Source organism: Antechinus flavipes, chromosome 2, assembly GCF_016432865.1.
Source record: "Antechinus flavipes isolate AdamAnt ecotype Samford, QLD, Australia chromosome 2, AdamAnt_v2, whole genome shotgun sequence".
NCBI classification, from domain to species: Eukaryota; Metazoa; Chordata; class Mammalia; order Dasyuromorphia; family Dasyuridae; genus Antechinus; species Antechinus flavipes.
The window spans coordinates 536,175,759-536,195,748 of NC_067399.1; the positions used below are offsets into that span (position 1 = coordinate 536,175,759).

Here is a 19,990-nt window from a genome sequence, read left to right on the forward strand (position 1 = left end):
TGAATAAAGCTTATCCAAATTCATGCCAGATTGACACAATAAGGCTGTATTGGCATTTTATTTTTTCTCTTTAGGAAGAATTTTGATATGACATTTCTAAAAGGAAAACCACCAAGGTGGGTGACTATCATCAATTTTCTTAAATAAATGTACTAAGTGATATTAATCTATACAGTAACCTATTTTAAGTACATGTGTGAAGTGATTAAAAATGACCAAAATCATGGGGCAAAGAATTTGTTATAATAAATAAATTTTATTTTACATGTTAAGAATAAGCACATATAATGAGCACAATTTGAAAAAAAAATTTCTTATTTAGACAGGAGGCTCAATTGATTTTATCTTTTCATTAAAAATCTATATTTGGTAAGAAACTTCAACATTCAACTAATTCATACTTATGGTTCTCTCATCGTAGGCCAGATATTATTCATACAATTTTTGTAGTCACATAGTCATTTTAGGTCTTCAAATTATAATATTATCAGTAACCATCAATTCATTTATTCAGAAAAGAGATGTTACATAGCTACTGGAAGTATTTACTGTCCCTTTTCAGATACAGATCTAAAGTGATCTGTGTGATTTCACCATTAGTTGACTTCTTCCAAATGTATTTTACCTTAATTACAATGTTAGAAAAATTGAATTTAACAATATTCAACATATGCAACAATAACAACATATATTGGCTATAATATCAGTGAACTACTTGCTATCCCTTCAACTTCCCACCAGTACCTAACCATAATGGCACATCATATATATGTTACTTTTCCTACTTTTTTTTTTTTATCTCCTCTACTTCTCTTCAAAAAAGTGTGTGGGGGGAATAAAAATAAGAGGAGGAGAGAGGGTGGGAAGAATCACTATGACAGCTAGCTGGCCCCCAAATCGGCAAGTCTATGTTCAGGTCCTGTTTCTCACATCTGTTGAATTTATGATCCCACACAAGTCATTTAACCTTTCAAAACTCTGTTTGTAAGCAAACATGATGATAAATTGCAGAGAACAAATGGTCCTTTACTTGTAGAAAGTCCCTTCATCTATAAATACTCTATATTAGTAAATTCACAGGTCTAGTCTTTTTCCCTAGTGAAAAATAACTGATATTTTTGGAATGTAAGTAATTCTTAATTCACTTTAGAAGAAATCTTCTAAAATTCATGTCTTGTAAATTATCTTATATCTTTGATCATAAACTTTATTGGAAAAGTTTATATATTATACCTCTACCAAGGTATAATATACCCAAGCTTAGAAAGTTTTGAAAAATTTGATAGTTTATTCTGTCCATTTTAATAAGGTCACAAGATGAAAGATAAATCCCATACATCTATAACATAAAAATGTAATAATTATACTCATTAATCATTTCTGATCCAATTCTTAAACAAATTATCACTACTATGCAACCATATTTAATAAAAATAACATTGCAGTCATCAGTATGATGTCTTTTGCATAAATAGAAAAAAGCATTTCAAATTTGCATCATTGGACATTTTCATCACAGATTTAAAATTACAGTAATAGTGTGTTGGGCTAATAAAGGTCTAATATCTCTAATGTACAAATATTCCAATATCACATTCTCCAATGTAGTCTATAATAAAGTACCAAAAACTTATCAACCCATATAATTTTATTTTGCTAGTCTACCCTTATCCATAGGAAGTAAGCTGTTAATATGCTGAAATTACATTTCTTGACTATGCATCTAAAATAAACATGAATGAATGGACACAAGATTATTCTGGGATCTTGACTAGTTTTATTTCAAGAGCAGTATTTAGGATGTTCATGAATGAGAAAAAGTTATACTGTAATGTGATCTGAAATAAGAGTTTATAAGTGGTCTATCGTAAATTATCTCACCATTTCTACACTTTCTGCAAATACAAAGTAATCCTATGAAAGCAATTCTATTGGAACAGATAGTGAATACCAGCACTTTTAACCTTATTTAGAAGTGGAAACCATCTGAACCAAAGTGGGAAAATCCTTAAAAACTGAAATGTTGACTAAACTGATATTAAGATATTTCCTATGGGCAGATTCTTCATATATTCTATAGCACATCTTACATTCTTTTTCTTTGGCTATTAGCATTCTTGGCACACTAACATTAATCCTGCAGTATATTTAAAATTGAGGCAATATTAAATATAGGAAGGAGAAAAACCTCTTTTTATCAGAAATAATCCTCTTCCCCTCTACAGTTTTCACATCAAATCTCTTTATCCTTTACTAGTTTCTCTTCTTCCTTTGGTGATGACACCTTTGGAGAAACAAAAGACAAAACTTCCATCCCATTCCCTTGGGTGGACACTTAGAAATGAGGCAATTCTGAGTCATCCAGAATCTTGTTGATTAAATAACATTAACTGTTCTCCAATTCCTTGAGCCTCAGTTTAAAAATCTTTCAGATGGGGAGAATACTCAACAATCCCCAGCATATTAACTTTGAAAGGTTAAAAGCTCTTTATAAATGTGAAAAAGTAATAGTCTTAATGTCTCCATGAGGGCATCTAAGTGGGGTTCTGAATCTTGGTTCCTGGACTCAAACTAAAAACTGTTGTTGAGCTGCCAGGAAAGAGATAGGCTCTAAGGCACTAAGGCTCCTCTCTCTCCTACAGTTTTTGCATGCAAATTCAAGCTTTTTCCTCTAGGTAAAAGTACATACATGCTTGAATATGTTTCCTCTTGTAGAATTTTGCCCTATTTTTTAGCTGAAGAGAGAGGAGGAGGAGGAAGAAGAAAGAGGAGAAGGAGAGAAAGAAAGAAGGAGGAGAAAGAGGAGGAGGAAAGAGGAAGGAAGAGGAGGAGGGAGGGAGGAGGAAGAAGAAAGAGGAGAAGGAGAGAAAGAAAGAAGGAGGAGAAAGAGGAGGAGGAAGGAGAAGGAGAAAGGAGGAGGAGGAGAAGGAGGAAGAGGAGGAAGGAGAAGAAGTAAGAAAGAAAAAAGAAAAAAAAAGAAAGAAAGGAAGGAAGGAAGGAAGGAAGGAAGGAAAGAAGGAAGGAAGGAAGAGAAGAAAAGAGGAGGAGGAAGGGAGAAAGAAAACAAGAAAAAGAAGGAGGGAGAAGAGAAGGAGGGAGAGAGAGGAGGAGGAGAGAAGAAGAGAATAGAAGAGAGATCTGACAGTAAAACAAAGACTATTTATCCAACCTGCAAAAGAAATTAATCAGACCCAGAACAATTCAGTACTTGTGATTTGGGATCCAACTACCAAGTTTGCAATATCAAGCACTTTATTTAGGGCTCAATTTCCTCCTCTATAAAATGAAAAGTTTAGACTAAATGATTTTTCTAAGTAACTCCCAACTCTGACTTTTTATTATTCTAAAAAATATATGTGTAGAGGCAGCTAGGTGGTGCAGTGGATAGAGCACCAACCCTGAAGTCAGGAGGACCTGAGTTCAAATCTGTTCTTAAGACAATTAACACTTCCTAGCTGTGTGACCCTGGGCAAGTCACTGAACCCCAATTGTCTCAGAAAAAAAAAAAATGTGTGTGTGTGTGTGTGTGTGTGTGTGTGTGTGTGTGTGTGTGTGTGTTTAATGCAGTGGAAAAACCCAACAATCACAGTTTTAATATTTGGTCACCAAAAGTTCATTAAATACTTCATGTCCATTACATCTTGTATTCTTGTATCCCATTGGCATTAGGGAAATATTACATAGCCTACAATAGTAGGTGATTGGTATAGGATTCTAAGAACATACTTCTAAAACCCAGATCTTATCAAATCCATAATGATTTAGATAGGACCTGCCACTTTGAAGACTAAATGAAATTGTAGATAAAGAGAAAACACTCTTCATCCATGTCCCCAGAAAGAAGAAAGGAAGTTGACCAATGGAGAAGGGAATGGAGTCTTCCATTGTTCTACAGGTTTCATTTCCACCTCAACCCCTATAGTTACTTGGTACTCTTTTCTTTTTTACTTCTTTCTTTTAGAAGAACTAGAAGACGGAAGTCAAAGGAAATGTTGGCAGATGATACAATGTGAATCTTACTATAGAATAATTCTTCAAAAATTATAGTGTAAAAGCAGATTAATGATATGCTTAATCTTTAGCATGTAATTCAAGTTGAAAAATTGATCAAAATGAATTTAAACTTCATAAATTATTATTTATCTGGTCTCGTAGAAGTCTTATTCTAACTTCTCTCCATCTTTTAACAAATTATATACAAAATCAGTGCAAATTAAGCCATTTCACCCACTTAAATGTCTCCTATCACACCAGCTTACTCACAAATCCAGTATGAATACCATAGCATTTTATCAGAAGTACTGTGCCACTTTTCAGTGGTAACATAGTTAAAACATAATTGCATTATCCTACACATTTAAAAAGCTCATAAGGCTGGATCATGTTTCTTTTTTTGATAATTCTGGCTCTGGAGTCTGATACAGAGAAACTGAGAAGTAAATGATATTAAGGAGTGTGAAGATGATGCACAGACATATTGCCCCAGCTGTTTGAGAGAAAGAGGGAAGTATTGAAGTAGCTAGAAGCCAGTCTTTTCTCAACGTCATGTCCAGAAATATGGCTTCCATCTGTAAGTGAGTTGCTAAGATGACACACACATGAAAAAGCTGGTGACTGTGACCTACAATAAAGAAACCAACAAAATTTTAGCAAGCAACATTATTTTTCTAAAAGATCTTTAACTTCTCCATCAGGCATTAAACTCCATTTGGGGGTCTCAGAACTTGGCCATAAATTACCAACTGACAGCCAGAGCCTTGTAATCTGGAGCCAGTACTTTAGTGTACAAAATTTTTCTGCTCCATAGTCAACCATATTTTCCATTGGAATTTCATCCAGGGTCTTGGCATTGGCCAGTCATTTCAACATAATTTAAATGTTCTGAATTGTAAGTCATTTTCATCTGATGAACTGCTGAATTATAGCTTAACTGATTTTGTTGTTCCTAATAAATACTGCAGAAATAGAAGGAACAGGAAATTAAAGAGGTACAATTTTCAATATACAGGTCTTATACCACTGGTCATTAGTAACACTTTCAAAGGACAGCTAGGAACATAGCTTTAAGGTGAGACTGTTAGTCAGCCCTGCTTGGAGAGAGGAGGAGAAGGTATTAGAATACCAGGAGCAATGAGGAAAAAGTTGTGTCATCTTTTTTAAAAAGATTTTTAAAAAGAACAAGTACACAAGTAAACCAAACCAACCCTTCTATCTGCCCAGTTAATTAATAATTTTATTTTCTTTATTTCCTATTCAGCAGAAGCAGTCATAAATAGATCAGTGGTGAAATGAAGAGTTGTAATTACTAACTTTAAACCTTATCTTTCAATGCAGAGAGAGCTCTAGTTTCTAGATTAGGAACTCCACATTTAGTATTTCTAACCTCTACCAGATCAAATGGTTGCCCAAACAAGATGCCTATGGAAAAAACTTACCCTGTGCCTACTCTAGTCTAACTAATAAATGAATGGCTTGCTATTATTTTCCCGTGTTTAATAAGTCCTGATGGTTTTTCACATAACAGAGAGTAATGATTCTTACTGTATTAGCAGAACTGAACAGGAGAAAATAGCTTTGTTCATCCTGTCCATCTACTTGTTGGGTATAGTCCAATGCTATCACAGCTGTCATAAAGTAGCATGAAAGAGGCAATCAATATTTGACATATCTGAACTATGATTATGTTATGATAAGTAATTACAACTTTATAGGCTCTAATAGTGACAATCTCAGCATTAACAAAAACATTATCTGTGTAGAATGAAAAGCAACAAGCTGATAAGTACTCTGAAGAAAGTGGCAGTAGAAAAGGAAATCTGTTTTCTAGATGCATTTTTTTTAAGATGTGAAAAGTCTCCAGATATCTTCTTTAGGTATCTGAAGTGAGAGAGTGAAGTACGTGTAGGAGGAATAAAATTCTTTCCAAAATCCTTTCTCTGTTCAACACCAATAGGGAAGTGGCATAAATTCTTAAGTAAATAAATATGTTACTAATAAAATATCCAAGAGTTGGCCTTTATGAGGCAAAGGGCTGTCTCTCCGTTAGTCCCTGTGCCTTCCTCCCTTCCCTGCTTTCATAAATAAAAATGGCTAATTAATGATGATGGGCTTCTCCTCTGCTTCACTATCTTTTTTTTTTTTTTTGGCCGAGGTATTGGGGATTAAATGGCTTGCCCAGGGTCACACAGGAAGTGTTAAGTGTCTGAGACCAGATTTGAACTGAGGTCTTTCTGATTCAGGACTGGTGCCTCTCTCCACTGCACCACCTAGCTGCCCCCACTAATTTTTTTTAAGCAGCCCCTTAGTCATTTTGTTCTTTTCTTATCATTATACCAAAGGAGGATATTAAGAAAAAAGTGAAGTGGAAGCAGAGACCATGTAGCACAAAGGAAAGTGCTAGATTTGGAGACTAAGTCTTTTCTCTGCCTGCTACCTTGGGTAATCCACTTAGCCTCACATTTAAGCCTTAGTTTTCTATTTGTAAAGTGAGGAAATTAGACTCAATGTGTTCTGAGGATCCTCTGAGATCTAAGTCTGGTAGTGTGTTCTGAGGAAAATCATAAATCAGACTAATGTTGCTGATTGATCAAAGCTCTTAGATAAGGGAGTGAGATAGTTGTTTTAACCAAAGTCATTTTTCCAGATTCAATTAAAATCAATATTGTTAAACACCTACTCTGTGGGCAAGGTATTTCTAGGTGCTATATTCTATGTAGAACTTAAATGGTATCATTTGGTGACAATGGATGGTCAAGATGTTGCTATAATGACCATGGAGACAATAGAGCAATGGAGAGAGTGTTAGCCTAGAGTCAGGAAGACCTGAGTTCAAATTTTACCTCAGCTACTTGCTGTGTGACCCTTCGCAAGTCACTTAACCCTATTCTTGTCTTAGTTCCCTTATCTATAAAGTGAAGTGGAGAAGAAAATGGCCAACTACTCCAGTATCTTTGTCCAAAAAAACCAAATGGGGTCACAAAGAGTCAGACATGACTTAACATTAACAACAAATAATGATCATACCTTGACTTACATAATACTTTTAAGAAATTGTTTTGTAACCATTTTTTATGTTTCATTTTTTTTTCTTTTTGCTTTTTGCTGAGGCAATTTAGGGTTAAGTGACTTGCCCAAGGCCATACAGCTAGGATGTGTTACATATCTGAGGCCAAATTTGAACTCAGGTCCTTCTGATTTCAGGGCTGATGCTTTATCTACTGTGCCACCTAGCTGCCCCATGTTTAAAATTTATAAAGCACTTTTCATCACAGAAACATCATGGAAGAGATATCATCCCATTTTTCAGATGAGGAAAGCTGAGGTCCAGAGTTTATTTCAGCATTTTATTAAGTTCTTACTCTATGTCAGGTAATATTTATAGCTGGGCTAATGCTGCGCTGCGCCTCAGTGTTACCTAATTTTTATTTCAGCCAACATGGAAATCCTTGCCTTTGAAAGGTCAGCCTTCTGCTACTCTATCCCATATAATCCCTAGTAGGCCATTATTCAGGGAGACAACAGCATGAAGAAGGAAGTAGCTCCTACCAACTGGTGCTACACAGACACACACATAGTGCCAAGATTCTTAGACCTACAATCAGTTTTAATTTCTACTACTACTACTACTACTCTACTACTACTACCTACTACTACTACTACTACTACTACTACTAGCTAACATTTATGTAGTGCTTACTACATGACAGGCATTTAAAACCATCTTATTTGATCTTCACAACAACTCTGGGAGACAAGTATTATTATTATCCTCATTTTATCCTCAGGAAACTGAGGCAAATGGAAGTGTTAAATGGCTTGTCCAGGACTACAAATGTATCTGAACTTCCTGACTCCAGGCCCAATGCTTTGCCTCTACTACCTAACCACCTAAATCACGAAGCTCACCAGAGGCCTCCTCCTCACTTCCATATACTCCCTTACGATGTGGCTCTGTGATCTTTGGGGTTGCCCACTTGTTATTCTTATATTAAAATGTTTTCTGGAGAGAAGCAATGTTGCCTACTCTTAACTCCACAATCTACACTAAAGACTGCCCTGGCTATTCGCATCTTGTCCTGTACCATCTTTCAGTCTTTCCTAGACAATACTCTTGTGTCCAGAGACCTTGGGGACCAGACAACTTGAAATATCCGCACAAGGCAACAGCCCAAAGTCATCATTCTTGATTGTTATTTCTCTTCCCTAATGGACACATGCATTAACTTCTAGAATATTTCAACCCTTTCAAAGAGAGAAAGAAAGTTAAAAATTCCTGTTTCCCACTACTTACCTATGTAGTCAAAGAGTCCAGGGGCAAGCCTCTCAGGTAAGTGTGCAGCATAGAGAAAACAAGCCAAGATGGCAATAACCGTGTGCTTCTGGTGATAGGGGTTTGCAGCCTCCCCAGAAATCTCTTCTGATGATGAGAATAGCTGTGGATATTTAATGGAAACATCATACCTAGACATTGTTCATAAGTAAGATGAGTGACTGGAGAAGAAGGGGTAAGGGAGGGATGATGGCCTTCATTTCTACCTACACCACAGACTCACAATAACTCTGAAATCCTTATATGCCACGGTGTATACATATATACATATGCTAGACACTAATATTGTTATCTCATTGTATATGTGGCTTTCAACTTTGAAACTAAGGAAATCTGTAGACAAACTGCTGAAACTGATAAGGACTTTTATACAAAGTGAGCTTGAAGCAAATGGTAGTGGTGGCATTTAGTTTTAGTTTTAATCATGTCCAACTTTTTGTAGCCCTATTTGTGATTTTCTTGGACTGGTTTGCCATTTCCTCCTCCAGTTCATTTTACAGAGGAAGAAACTGAGACAAATAGGTTTATGTGATTTATGCACACAGGTTTACATGATTTACACACAGCTGGATTTGCATTCAGATCTTTGTAAATCTAGATCTAGCACTCTTCCCCACTATATCACCTCCCTGCCATATTTAGTGTATCATGGACATATAAGAACATCTTCATTTAACTGTTCAAATATTACATATTCTATTCATGTTAAAAAATTAAAAACTAAATACTAACCCAACATCTAGAAGCAGAAAACTCTATTACTAGACCTTTGAGCACATCTTCATAAGGGTAATTTGTAAGTACTTAAAGTGCTACCAAAATCAGATTTCAATTATGCTCAGTATTGTCCTAGGCAAGGACAATAACAAATGCATTTTATTGTACTCTGATTCTTTGAATTGGCAATATATGTGGAGCATAATCTATAAAACAAAAATATATTTGACTAACCATTGTACTCCTGGGTCATTGTGAATAAAGTTTATATTTTTAAAATATAACTAGATGACACCCAATTTTATACAAAATGATGTCCTATTTGTTGTTATTGTTGCAATCTTATTTTCTCAGATGGATTAGAAGCACTAAATAGGAGTACTAGAACAGGCATTTTGTCATACTATTATTCCCACATCTCCTATAGGGCTGAACATAACCCTGGGCAAATTGTCAGTACCTTCCCTTTCTTCCATTTTGCCAAGTTTCCCTCTCACAACAGTCTGTTATGCTCACAGAATCAACTGTTATCTTTCAAATAATCATATACATTCCTGCCTCTAAGGCTTTTTCATGCTATTCCTCTTGCCTAGAATATGCTCCCTCTTATTCTGAGCTTATTTAAAATGGCCCTCATCCTTCAAGATCCAATTCAAGTTTCAACCATCCAATCCATGGTGGTCTCTTGCTCAAATCATGACTTCTTTACTGCCTGTAACCCTCATGTGGCACTCAGTTCATATACTTGTATTGTTAATTATCTTCTGAGTATCTGTCCAATTTAAAGATACAATGTGTAATTAATACATTTTTGTTTCCTCTCCAGTGCCTTACACCTGTCAACATCTCAGTAAATATTTGTTGATTGAATACATCTTATTAGGGGGCTTATATAAAAACATAACTGAGCCATCATACCCTGCAAATGATGGGGACAGTGTCCCAGGCATAGGGATATGCAAAGGCCAGGATACGTAATAGCTTACAGAGCTTGGGCTTCTGGATTTCGAGAAACCTGGAGAAGATTAGAAGAAAGGAAGCAGAGAGAAAAAAACATTTTCAGGAAAAATGTCAAAATACATTAGGGTCATAGATATATTAAAGCAGTTTTATATAAATGTTTCCGTTTACATACAAACTTTAACACCCTCATTTTCAGTTTGACAAAAGTGACTCCATCTCAATACTATCAGATGAAAAAAAATAAAAGGTGTCCCAATAACTTGACAAGAAACAAATGAAACAAGATTGGAGGGGAGACCAGCCAAGTCACGGAGAAATGATGAGAGGGAAAAAGACAGAGGGTCATGTCATTCAATTTCCAAAGAGCCTTTTAAAATTCAAATAAGACATGAAATACAATGGCCATATGTTCACTAGCAGAAGGGAGGAGGGAAGCTGAGTGAAACAGGTCAGTTAACATTATTCTTTTGCCTTCTTTATGTTTTTGTGAAGGTTACGATGTACTGTAATCAGTCAGAACCTCATCAGGCTATCACCATTAAGCTCAGTGGCTCAATTAGGCATTTAATTACTTTGGGAGGATTTTTGAAATATTTAATACATCTTCAGCCCAAGTCTTAAGGAGAGGGAATTAATATGAATCCATTATTTCTTCCCCCCTACTCCCTCCAAATCTTAAGATAAACGGAACATTAAAATAAATGATGATGATGACCAAAAGGGAAAGCAGACAAAAGCAAGGCACAGTCAACAATACTGCACACAGAAATAGGCTGCATTCCCGAAGCTTGAATAAATGAGTTGATAGCACAGAGCAACTGTCCAGAGAGGACACGAGGGCAATTATGAGTAATAAAATGGGTTGTTGCAGCAAGGTGGATACCAAAGTATCTGTTGGTAAGCCTGTCTGCAGAGCTGTGCTGACCAGCTCTTAAGATAACCTCACAAATTCAAATGAAGCTAATGGATTCAGAATGTTAGAGACAAACAGAAAACCCCACTCTTGGATATGCTGTATCTAATAATTTATCAGTGCTTTGTTGCTGCCTAAAAAGTTGGAAAGACAAGACTATCTGATGGAAATGGGGAAATTTTCAGATTTATTAAGTGCCTAACTGAAAAACAAAGCATTCTTGGCCCTCTCAATACTAGAAAAAAATTTTGTACCCATCAATATTTAGGATCCTGTTCCTACTTCTGCACTTTTGTCCTTATGTTCTACCACTTTTATTCTTTTTACAAGCCTAAAGCTTCTTTTCTATCAAGCAAATTTTCAAACAATTGTTTGAGAAATTATTTTCAAAATTTATGCTTATGTGTCCCTTTTGCAACTCTCAAAGTATTTTCAAAACATTCAATTCTTTGATCTTATGAGAATTATTCCTGTTTTACAAAACAGGAAAAATAAGGGTCAGAACAATTCCTAGTTATCCAACTTTATATCTCTAGTTAAGTTCCAGGTCTGAGAGGAGAGCCAAGATTTTTTGATTTATATACTTCCATATATATATATATATATTTACTATATCAGAGTGTGAGTTTTAAGATACTAGGATAAATGACTTGCCACAAATAACTATGTGTTATGTTGCAAAACCAGTATTAGAACCTTTATCCTCTCATTTTAAATGCAAGGCTTTTATCAGTACATCATAACTTTATATCCCACTAATTGTAATTATAATTGTAAACATTATAAAAGAAGAGGAAAAAAACAGAAAGAAAGAAAAAATAAGAGGAGGGGGAGTGTTGATAATTCACAAAAGCTAAAGTCCAAATCCTCCAATTTTTAAAAAAATTACTATACATTTGGCCTGAAACTTTAGGATAACTAGCTTTACTGAAGAGTGGGAAATAATGGGAATTCCTAATAGTGAGGGAATTATCCTTATAATCTAAATCATTAAATTGGTCCTTTTATCTAATAATCCCAAACATCAGATAAAGAACCACAGTAATTCTAGCTTGTAATTTTAACACTTCATGAAATCCTGATGCCATCTTTTAATTCACTAGTCCCTAACCAAAGTATTTTTATGCCATTTGGAAAATATCTGGTTCACAAGAATAGCCATTCTCTTTAAAATCCCATTCGATTTCTTTTCATGCTAGAGAGGCAATTCTTGGTCTTTGAAGGTTATGTCTGCAGAAAGTAAGACCCTAATGTTAGGATTTTAGCAAGGCTTAATGATAGACTTCATGTCTATTATCAGAGATTCAGATACATAAAGTGAAGAAATTCCCAATAGACTATGTTCAGCCATTAGCTCTCAATAGAACATCTAACAAGTTGTGGTCTGCATTGATGGAGAGAATTCCCACACTGATGAAGTCATAGGTTATATATAAGTACAATAATTGGTAGTATCCTAGAATTGAAAAGGACTTCAGAGATAATCTAATCCAACTAATGGCTAAACAAGAATTCATGCCTTCTACAACAAACACCACAGAAGTGCTGTCATTGCTTTGAAGACCCCTAAAGAAGAGAAACCCACCGGATCTCCAGAGGCAAGTCATTCCACTTTGGGATATCTAACTGTGGGGATATTTTTCCTTACCATCAAGTTTAAGACAGATTCATTAAAATTGCTACTAATTGTTCATAGTTCTGTCCTTTGGCACGAAGTGGGAAAACAAAGTCTCATCAATATGACATTCCTTTAACTATATGAAGAGAAATATTCCCTTCTCTAGGAAGAAATTAGGTGGCCCAGTCGAAAGAGCACTGAGCCTGGAGTCAGGAAGATCTAATTCAAATTCAGCCTCAGATATTAGCAATGTAACGTTAGGCAAATCAGCAAACCTCTGCCTCAGTTTCCTCACCTGTAAAGTGGAAATAATAGCACCTACTTATTTTGAAGATCAAATATTTGTAAAGCATTTAACATAGTACCTGCCAAATAGTTAGTACTTAACAAATACTTGTTCCTATTTCATCCTTTCCTCCTAGACCCAAATCTATGGGTCTAGGGATCATCAAAATCATATGTGCTCTTTGGGTATAACAATTCAAGCAGTTTCATAACCAGTTTCAAATTATGCTCTCCTCTTGCCCCATGTTCTTCATCTTTTCCACACAAAGATGTAGTCAGATGCTTTGCAATATCTCTGGATAAACGCTCAATATTCAGCTGAATCTGTTAAGTCATCAATTTACCTTAGGTCTGATCATCACCCATCCACACCTGTCCATCTTATGAAATTCAGTCATGTCCTCCAAAAGTTCACCAAAGTGTCTTCCAAGATGCTAGAGGTCTCCCTTACTAGGAGGCTTCCCTTGACATCAGTAAGGGACCAATGGAACACTTGTTATCCCTCACCCTTGCCATGTGGCCAGTCCATGTCCTTATCATTTTTATACTTGTATTTCCAGTGCCTGGCATAATGCTGACATATTGTATCAATACTTGATTCAAATGACCATACATGTCCTTGACAAAATCTTTTATTCCTTTCTTCAAGGCTTTTCATTGGTTACATGTTGCAGGCTGTTTATATCCTACATGCATTCTTCTGTAATCCTCCATGTAATATTCATTTTTAATTCTCTGGAGACATTTATATTTCATGCCTTTTATATTCTACTGCCATATGGCAACACTGATAGATGTTGGTTTTAAAAAGATGGGCCTTTATTTTGATATTTTGCAATCCAGTCTTCTTCTTGTTCAAGTTTGGGTCCAACTTATCCATCTGTACTGTCTATTCCAGATGTTTATGTGTACATATTGACAGACAAGTTCTATAGTTTATCCATTCAAGTGTTTATCATGATCTAGACAACAATCAATAAAAGGCAATAAAATCCAAGTGTAAAATTCTTCTGCTTGCTCTTTCCTATATGATCAGGTCTCAACCTTTTGATGCCCAAGAATCTCTTCCATGAGGCTTAATGCAACCAGCACAATGCCATACACAAACAAGCAAAACTATAGGACCTCACCATTCACCAAAAATATCTCTTCAATTTGGATTCAAATACTTTTTTTTATAGATCTCTTTTCCATTTTAATCCTATTAATTGTCCTGTTTTCATACTTGAAACACAGAAGATGATACTAGTAACATATAATTAAAGAATTCTAATGTTCTAGAAACCTTTTCAGGAGTTACTAGACATTTTTATAGCATCTCTAATTTTGCAAAGTATTTTTTTCCAGCAAACTCTGTGAATACAAATATTGTTATTGCAATTTTACAGATGAAAAAGTTGAATCTCATAAAGGATGATTTTTCTAGGGTTATGGGGTAATAAATGTTGGTAAAAGATGTTACATGATATAGAATCATAAATCTTTAGCTAAAAGGAGTCTGAGTCTCAGAAGCTGCCTGGTCTAACTTTATTTTTACAGATGAATAAATTGAGATCCAGGGAAGTTACATGATTTGCCCAATATCCTCTGACTTCTGTCATTGTACCATATCTACCATGGTACCTAAAGAACACAGATCTAGGTCGATTATATTGCCAAGATCATTTTTTACATTCAATAATGCAGATTTTCTCCTGGGAAGCAATGCTGCTTCTGTCATCCCTGAGGAGGGATGGATGTCTTTCATCACCCTCATGTTTAAGAAAATATTAATCAGTTAATATTTACAAACTACCACAAAAGTTAGTCATATGACTTTCAATGGATTCAAATTGGGTTATATTATTTTGAAACCTGACTAGCATTAGATTCTAAAATACTTGCCATTAGATTTGCCAACCCATAATAGATTCATAAAACTATATTTGGCACATAGAAGTCATGAATGTCAGAATTTGAGGAGATCTTAGTCATCTAGTTGAATCCACTCATTTTACAGATGAAGAAACTGGAATCCAGAGAGGTGACTTTGCCTATCATCATGCTAGTTAATGGAACTAGAACACAGATCTCCTAATTCCTAGTTCAATCCTTTTTCTTTTGTGCTAGAATCTCAGGCTTACAAAGGACCATCAAAACCATCATGTTCAATCGATAGCTAATCAGCAATTCCCTCTATAATATTCCTTCAAGTGGTTATTTAGCATTCTAATTCACAGTCAGCTAGTAAGTGTGTAAAGGCCAAATTTGAACTCAGGAGGGAATTATCTGACTCGGGTTCTCATGCTCTTTCTATTGTGCCACCTGGCTGCCCCAAAGAGCTATGTCTTGCCACTGGACCTAGATGGCTCTGGAGAATAGAATGAAGCTCTTGATTTTGAACAGCCCTGCTTCATTTAAATCCAATTCATTTGCAAGTCAATATCTTCCTGATGTCATTGGTCCTCTTTGAGAACAAAACCCAATAATTTAGCATTCACTTAAAGGAGGAGCCATTACCCAAAGATTTTTTTTTTAACCCATTTGACTTTTAGATACTTCTAACAGCTAGATGATTTTCCTTACATGGAACTAAAATTTGCCTCAGCAAACTTCATCAACTGATTCCAGTTGACCCCAGTTAGGACCAAGTAGAATAAATCTATCCTTGTTCCATGTGGCAGTCCTCTGTAAAGAGAACTATCATAGCTGTACCCCAATTTTCTCTAACTTAAACAACATCCACATTTCCTTCAGATGATCTTGTTAAAGTTTTTTTCACCATCCTGGTTATCTATTGCCTCTGTCAGGTGGGACCTGACACTAAATTCTGCACCTTCTACATTGGGAAAATAATTCAAATGCTGATAATCTCTTCTCTGTCACCCAAATCAATACACATGCTTCTTTGCTTTCAAGCATAGTTAACCTAACTAATAACTAGAAATCTACTCTATTTTCTCCCCTTGCCCTGCCAAAACTCATATTTTTAAGGTGACAAAATCATAAAATCAGTCAGGGAAAAAAAAAGCTCTTATGTTATTTTCAGTGGTTCCTGCCCCTTCACTGCTGGAACAGAATGGTGACTTGGCCACTTACACAGAAAGAAAGAGCTCTGGTGGCCATTCACAAAACTATGGATTTCCTGGGGTTTTAATATTGCGCCCGTTGTGGAAGGGTTCCTCGATTAAGTGCTTCTGTAAAGGTGAGTAGAATGATGGTCTTCAGCTGCAAAGCTGAACCTAAAAGGAAAGAAAAAGAGGAAAGAGACAGCAATAGAAGAAAGAAGGAGAAGAGGTAGAAGCTGGGCAGAGAAAAATACTAAATAACTGCATTGCAAATCTCAAAGAAGCTACTTCTGTCTCCTTTCTGAGGAGGTAGGGAAGAGTTATAGAATGATCAAGACAGGGCTGGGAGAGGAGACGGGGGTCTCTCTTTACAACCTGTTTTGTCATCAGAGAACATCAGACCTGAAAGAGACACTAAGAACCACCTATTTCAGCCTCCTTGTTTATAGAAGCAGCTGGGGCCCTAATGTTAGCAAAGTAGCAGAATGTCTAAGGGCCGATTTCAGGACAGCAAAATAACTCTATGACCATGATGGGACTGGTGATCTAAAGAAACACAGAATTCCTCCCCTCCCCCCCCAAAAAGCTTCTCTTTGTCCTCAAGAAAGTATAGAGAAGTTCCAAAAAGTCAGCTTTACCTTTAGGAATCCCATTGTTAAATTAAGCTGTGGGTAAAATCTTATGACAGTGAATCCCATCTTGTTATAATGGAATTTTAGAATGTGAAATCACACTCCTTGAAATATGTGGGTCACTAAATCTTTGGGGAAAAAAAAAAAACTCTTTTGTCCCTTGGAGATCGTTGTTGTTTACTGATAGCATTTCCTTTTAATTAATACTATTCTAAGGACAGGACTTACATAAAGAGATTTTTATTTCAGTTTCCAACAGATAGCTTATAGGAACAATGCTTTGTTGCTCTCATTAACAATAATGTACCCTATAAAACAATTTTTTCCTGGCCCCAGTCCATGTAGCATTCATACTCTATAAAAGACAGAATTGTAGATCATAACTTTAAAGTTAGAAGAGATGGTCGATGTTATTTAATCCAAATCCTTATATTACAGAATCAGAAAACTAAGGCCTAGAGAAATTAAGAATCTTGTTCAAAGTCCCAGAGTCATAGAAAGCTTTGCAATTAGGTCCTTTGACTCCAAATCCAGCACTCTTTCATGCCTTTTGCACTATCAGTATCTAAAAGAGAGAGAAAAGATGAGCTTGATAACTAGTTCTTTAAGTTGGATTTTTTTTGGGGGGGGGGGCAGAATTCATCTTTAAACAGAAATTCTTTTAACTTTTTTTGACCTCATTAGCCCCTAAAAACATCCAAGTCACCCACTAAAACAAAATATAATACACACTCAAAACACAAAATAATCAAGTTAAAAAAGGAAAATGGTTAAGAGTAATGAATGTGGGGCAGCTATGTGGTACAATGGACAGAGCACTAGCCCTGAAGTCAGGAGGATCTGAGTTCAAATGTGATCTCAGACACTTAACATTGCCTGGCTATGTGATCCTAGGCAAGTCACTTAACCCCAGTTGCCTCAGCAAAAAAAGAAAAAAAGAGTGATGAATGTATGACCCCTTTCTTTCCCTTACTAGCTCCAAAGTTGGTTCTTTTTAGTTAGTCATTTCCTAGCAGAGAGGAATAATTTGGTTTTCTTTCATTAGAGGACTATAAATTTAAACTTGTAAAGGATGCTATCTCCCACTTTGAAGATTAGGAAACTGAGGGCTAAAAGTGGCTCAGTGATTTGTTAAATTATCATATAGAAACTGAGTCACAGAACTAGGACTAAACTTTAACTATATTTACTGTAATAGGATAACTTATTCTTTTTTTTTTTTTGATTTGCTAATAAGTAGACTTTTCATAGTTGAATAATTTTCTTTGCTTGTTTTATTTTATTCTGAATATAACAAAATGAGTATTTTCATATACATTGTAGAAAAGAGGATAAAACATAAATTGCAATTGTGTACAATTTGCTTTTCTTTTAAAATATATAATAAATTCAACATGTACTTTTCAAAGATCTTTAATTGTTTCTGGCCTTCTGTTCAGTCTCTTCTACATATACTTAAAAATACTTTAACTGTTTTTTGTTGTTGTTGTTGTTGTTGTTGTTGTGGGGAAGATATCCTATCCCAATCCTTTACCATTCTTAAATTGAAAAAAAAAAACATATAGAAAAGCCTTGTAATATATATGCATAGCTAAGCCAAATAAATCCCCATATTAGCTATGTCCAAAAATACATCAGAGGACCATCACTTTTTTGACAGGAAGTAGAGAGCATATTTTATTATCAGTTCTTTGAAATCATGATTGCAAATTGAATTGATCAGAATTCTTAAGTCTTTCAAGGTTGTTTCTCTTTACAATGTTGTTTATTGAAGAAGTCCTTCTAGTTCATATAGGTCTTCCTTATATTTTTAAAAACTTTCCTTTTCATGTTATAATGCAATATTCTATTACCTATTTATTACCTCATTTGATGATCTCATCAGCTCCCATCTCTCTGCTGATGATTCTTAAATCTACCCATCCTGCCTCAGTCTCTCTGTTACCCTCCAGTGTTAAATCTCCAGCCATCTTTCAGACATCTTGAACTAGATTTCCAGTATGCTTCTTAATCTAAACATGTCTAAAACAAAATTCATTTTCTTTTTTCCCTAAACCTATCCTCTTTTCCTAACATAATTCTCTATTTTGCAGAGGGTTACACCATCCTCCTAATCCTACAAGCTAGCAACTCAGGAGTTATTCTCAATACACACACCACCACCACCCAATCCACTATCCAATCTTTTGCTCAAATCTTGATTCCATCTTTGCGACAGCTTTTGAATATGCCCTCCTTTCTCCTCTGACATTGCTACCACTTTGATGCAGGCCCTTCATCACTTCAGATTCTGATTATTGTGAGAGCCTGCTGATGGATTTGCTTGCTTCAAAACTCTCCCTACGCTACTATATCCTCCATTCAGCCATTAAAATGCTTTTCCTAAAGAGCAGGTTCAATCATGTCATATATATATATATACACATACACGGAGAGAGGGAAAGGGACAGAAGGTCAGAGAGAAAGAGAGAGAGAGAGGGACAGCGAGAGTGACAGAGACAGACACACAGAGAGAGACAGAGAAACAGAAAGAGACAGAGAGAAAAAGACAAAGACAGAAAGAGACAGAGTAAATTCTAATGAGCCCTTTGTCACCTCCAGGATCAAATTCAAAATCTTCTGTTTGACATTCAAAACTCTTCATATCTTTCCAGCCTTCTTACACCTTACTTCCTGACAGGTACTCTTCAATCCAGGGGTACTGGTATTCTGACTATTCCATGAATAAGACTATTCCATATCTTGACTCCATCAATAATTTTTATCTGGATGTCTTCCATGCCTGGCATACTTTTCAGTTCTATCTACTGCCTTCTCTGATTCCTTAAATTTCAACTAAAATTCCATCTTTTACAGGAACTCTTTCCCAACTCCTCTTAATTCCAATGCTTTCTCTCCATTAATTATTGCCTATTTATCCTGTATATAACTTGTTTGTAATTTATACTGTGAGCTGAGCTCTTTGAGAGCAGGGACTATCTTTTGCCCTTTTTGTGTCCTTAGTAGGTGCCTGTCACATAGTAGGTACTTAATTTTATTGATTGATGGGTTATATTGATTTATCATAATTTGTTCAATTATTCCCCAACTGAAGGGTTTTTCCCCTTCATTTTTAGTACTTTTCTATAACAAAAAGAGCTACTATATTCTTGAATATATGTCTTTTTCTTCTTTGATCCCTATGAGCTAAGTGTTATCACTTATCAAAAGATAAGCATAGTTGAGTAACTTTGGGGGTATAACTCTGAATTATTTTTTACAATGATTGGACTTAATTTACAATTCTAACACTGTGTTGTGCCCATTTTCCCACAGATCCCTCCAATTAATGCATTTTCCTGCTATGAAATGAAACCTGAAACTTGCATCTCTCTGTCAACGATTTAGGGTGGTTTTAAGATACTGAGTTGTTGTTGTTGTTGTTGTTTTAATAACTTGGACTTCTTGGACTTCTTCCTTTGAAAACTGGCAAGATTTTAATAATTT

At 35.5% G+C, this 19,990-nt stretch overlaps 1 protein-coding gene across 2 annotated transcripts in view; it reads right to left on the reverse strand.

Annotated features, from left to right (window-relative positions):
• Nucleotides 1-4,271: 4,271 nt before the first annotated feature.
• Nucleotides 4,272-19,990, reverse strand: part of PAQR5 (progestin and adipoQ receptor family member 5) — an 86,595-nt gene continuing 70,876 nt past the window's right edge. For both annotated transcript variants that reach the window (XM_051980774.1, XM_051980775.1), the window contains 3 exons: nt 9,965-10,061; nt 8,291-8,432; nt 4,272-4,621 (listed from right to left, as the gene is read on the reverse strand). In XM_051980774.1, coding sequence (XP_051836734.1) covers nt 4,380-4,621; nt 8,291-8,432; nt 9,965-10,061 — 481 coding nt within the window. In that variant the 3' untranslated portion in view covers nt 4,272-4,379. The remainder of the gene's footprint in view (nt 4,622-8,290; nt 8,433-9,964; nt 10,062-19,990) is intronic.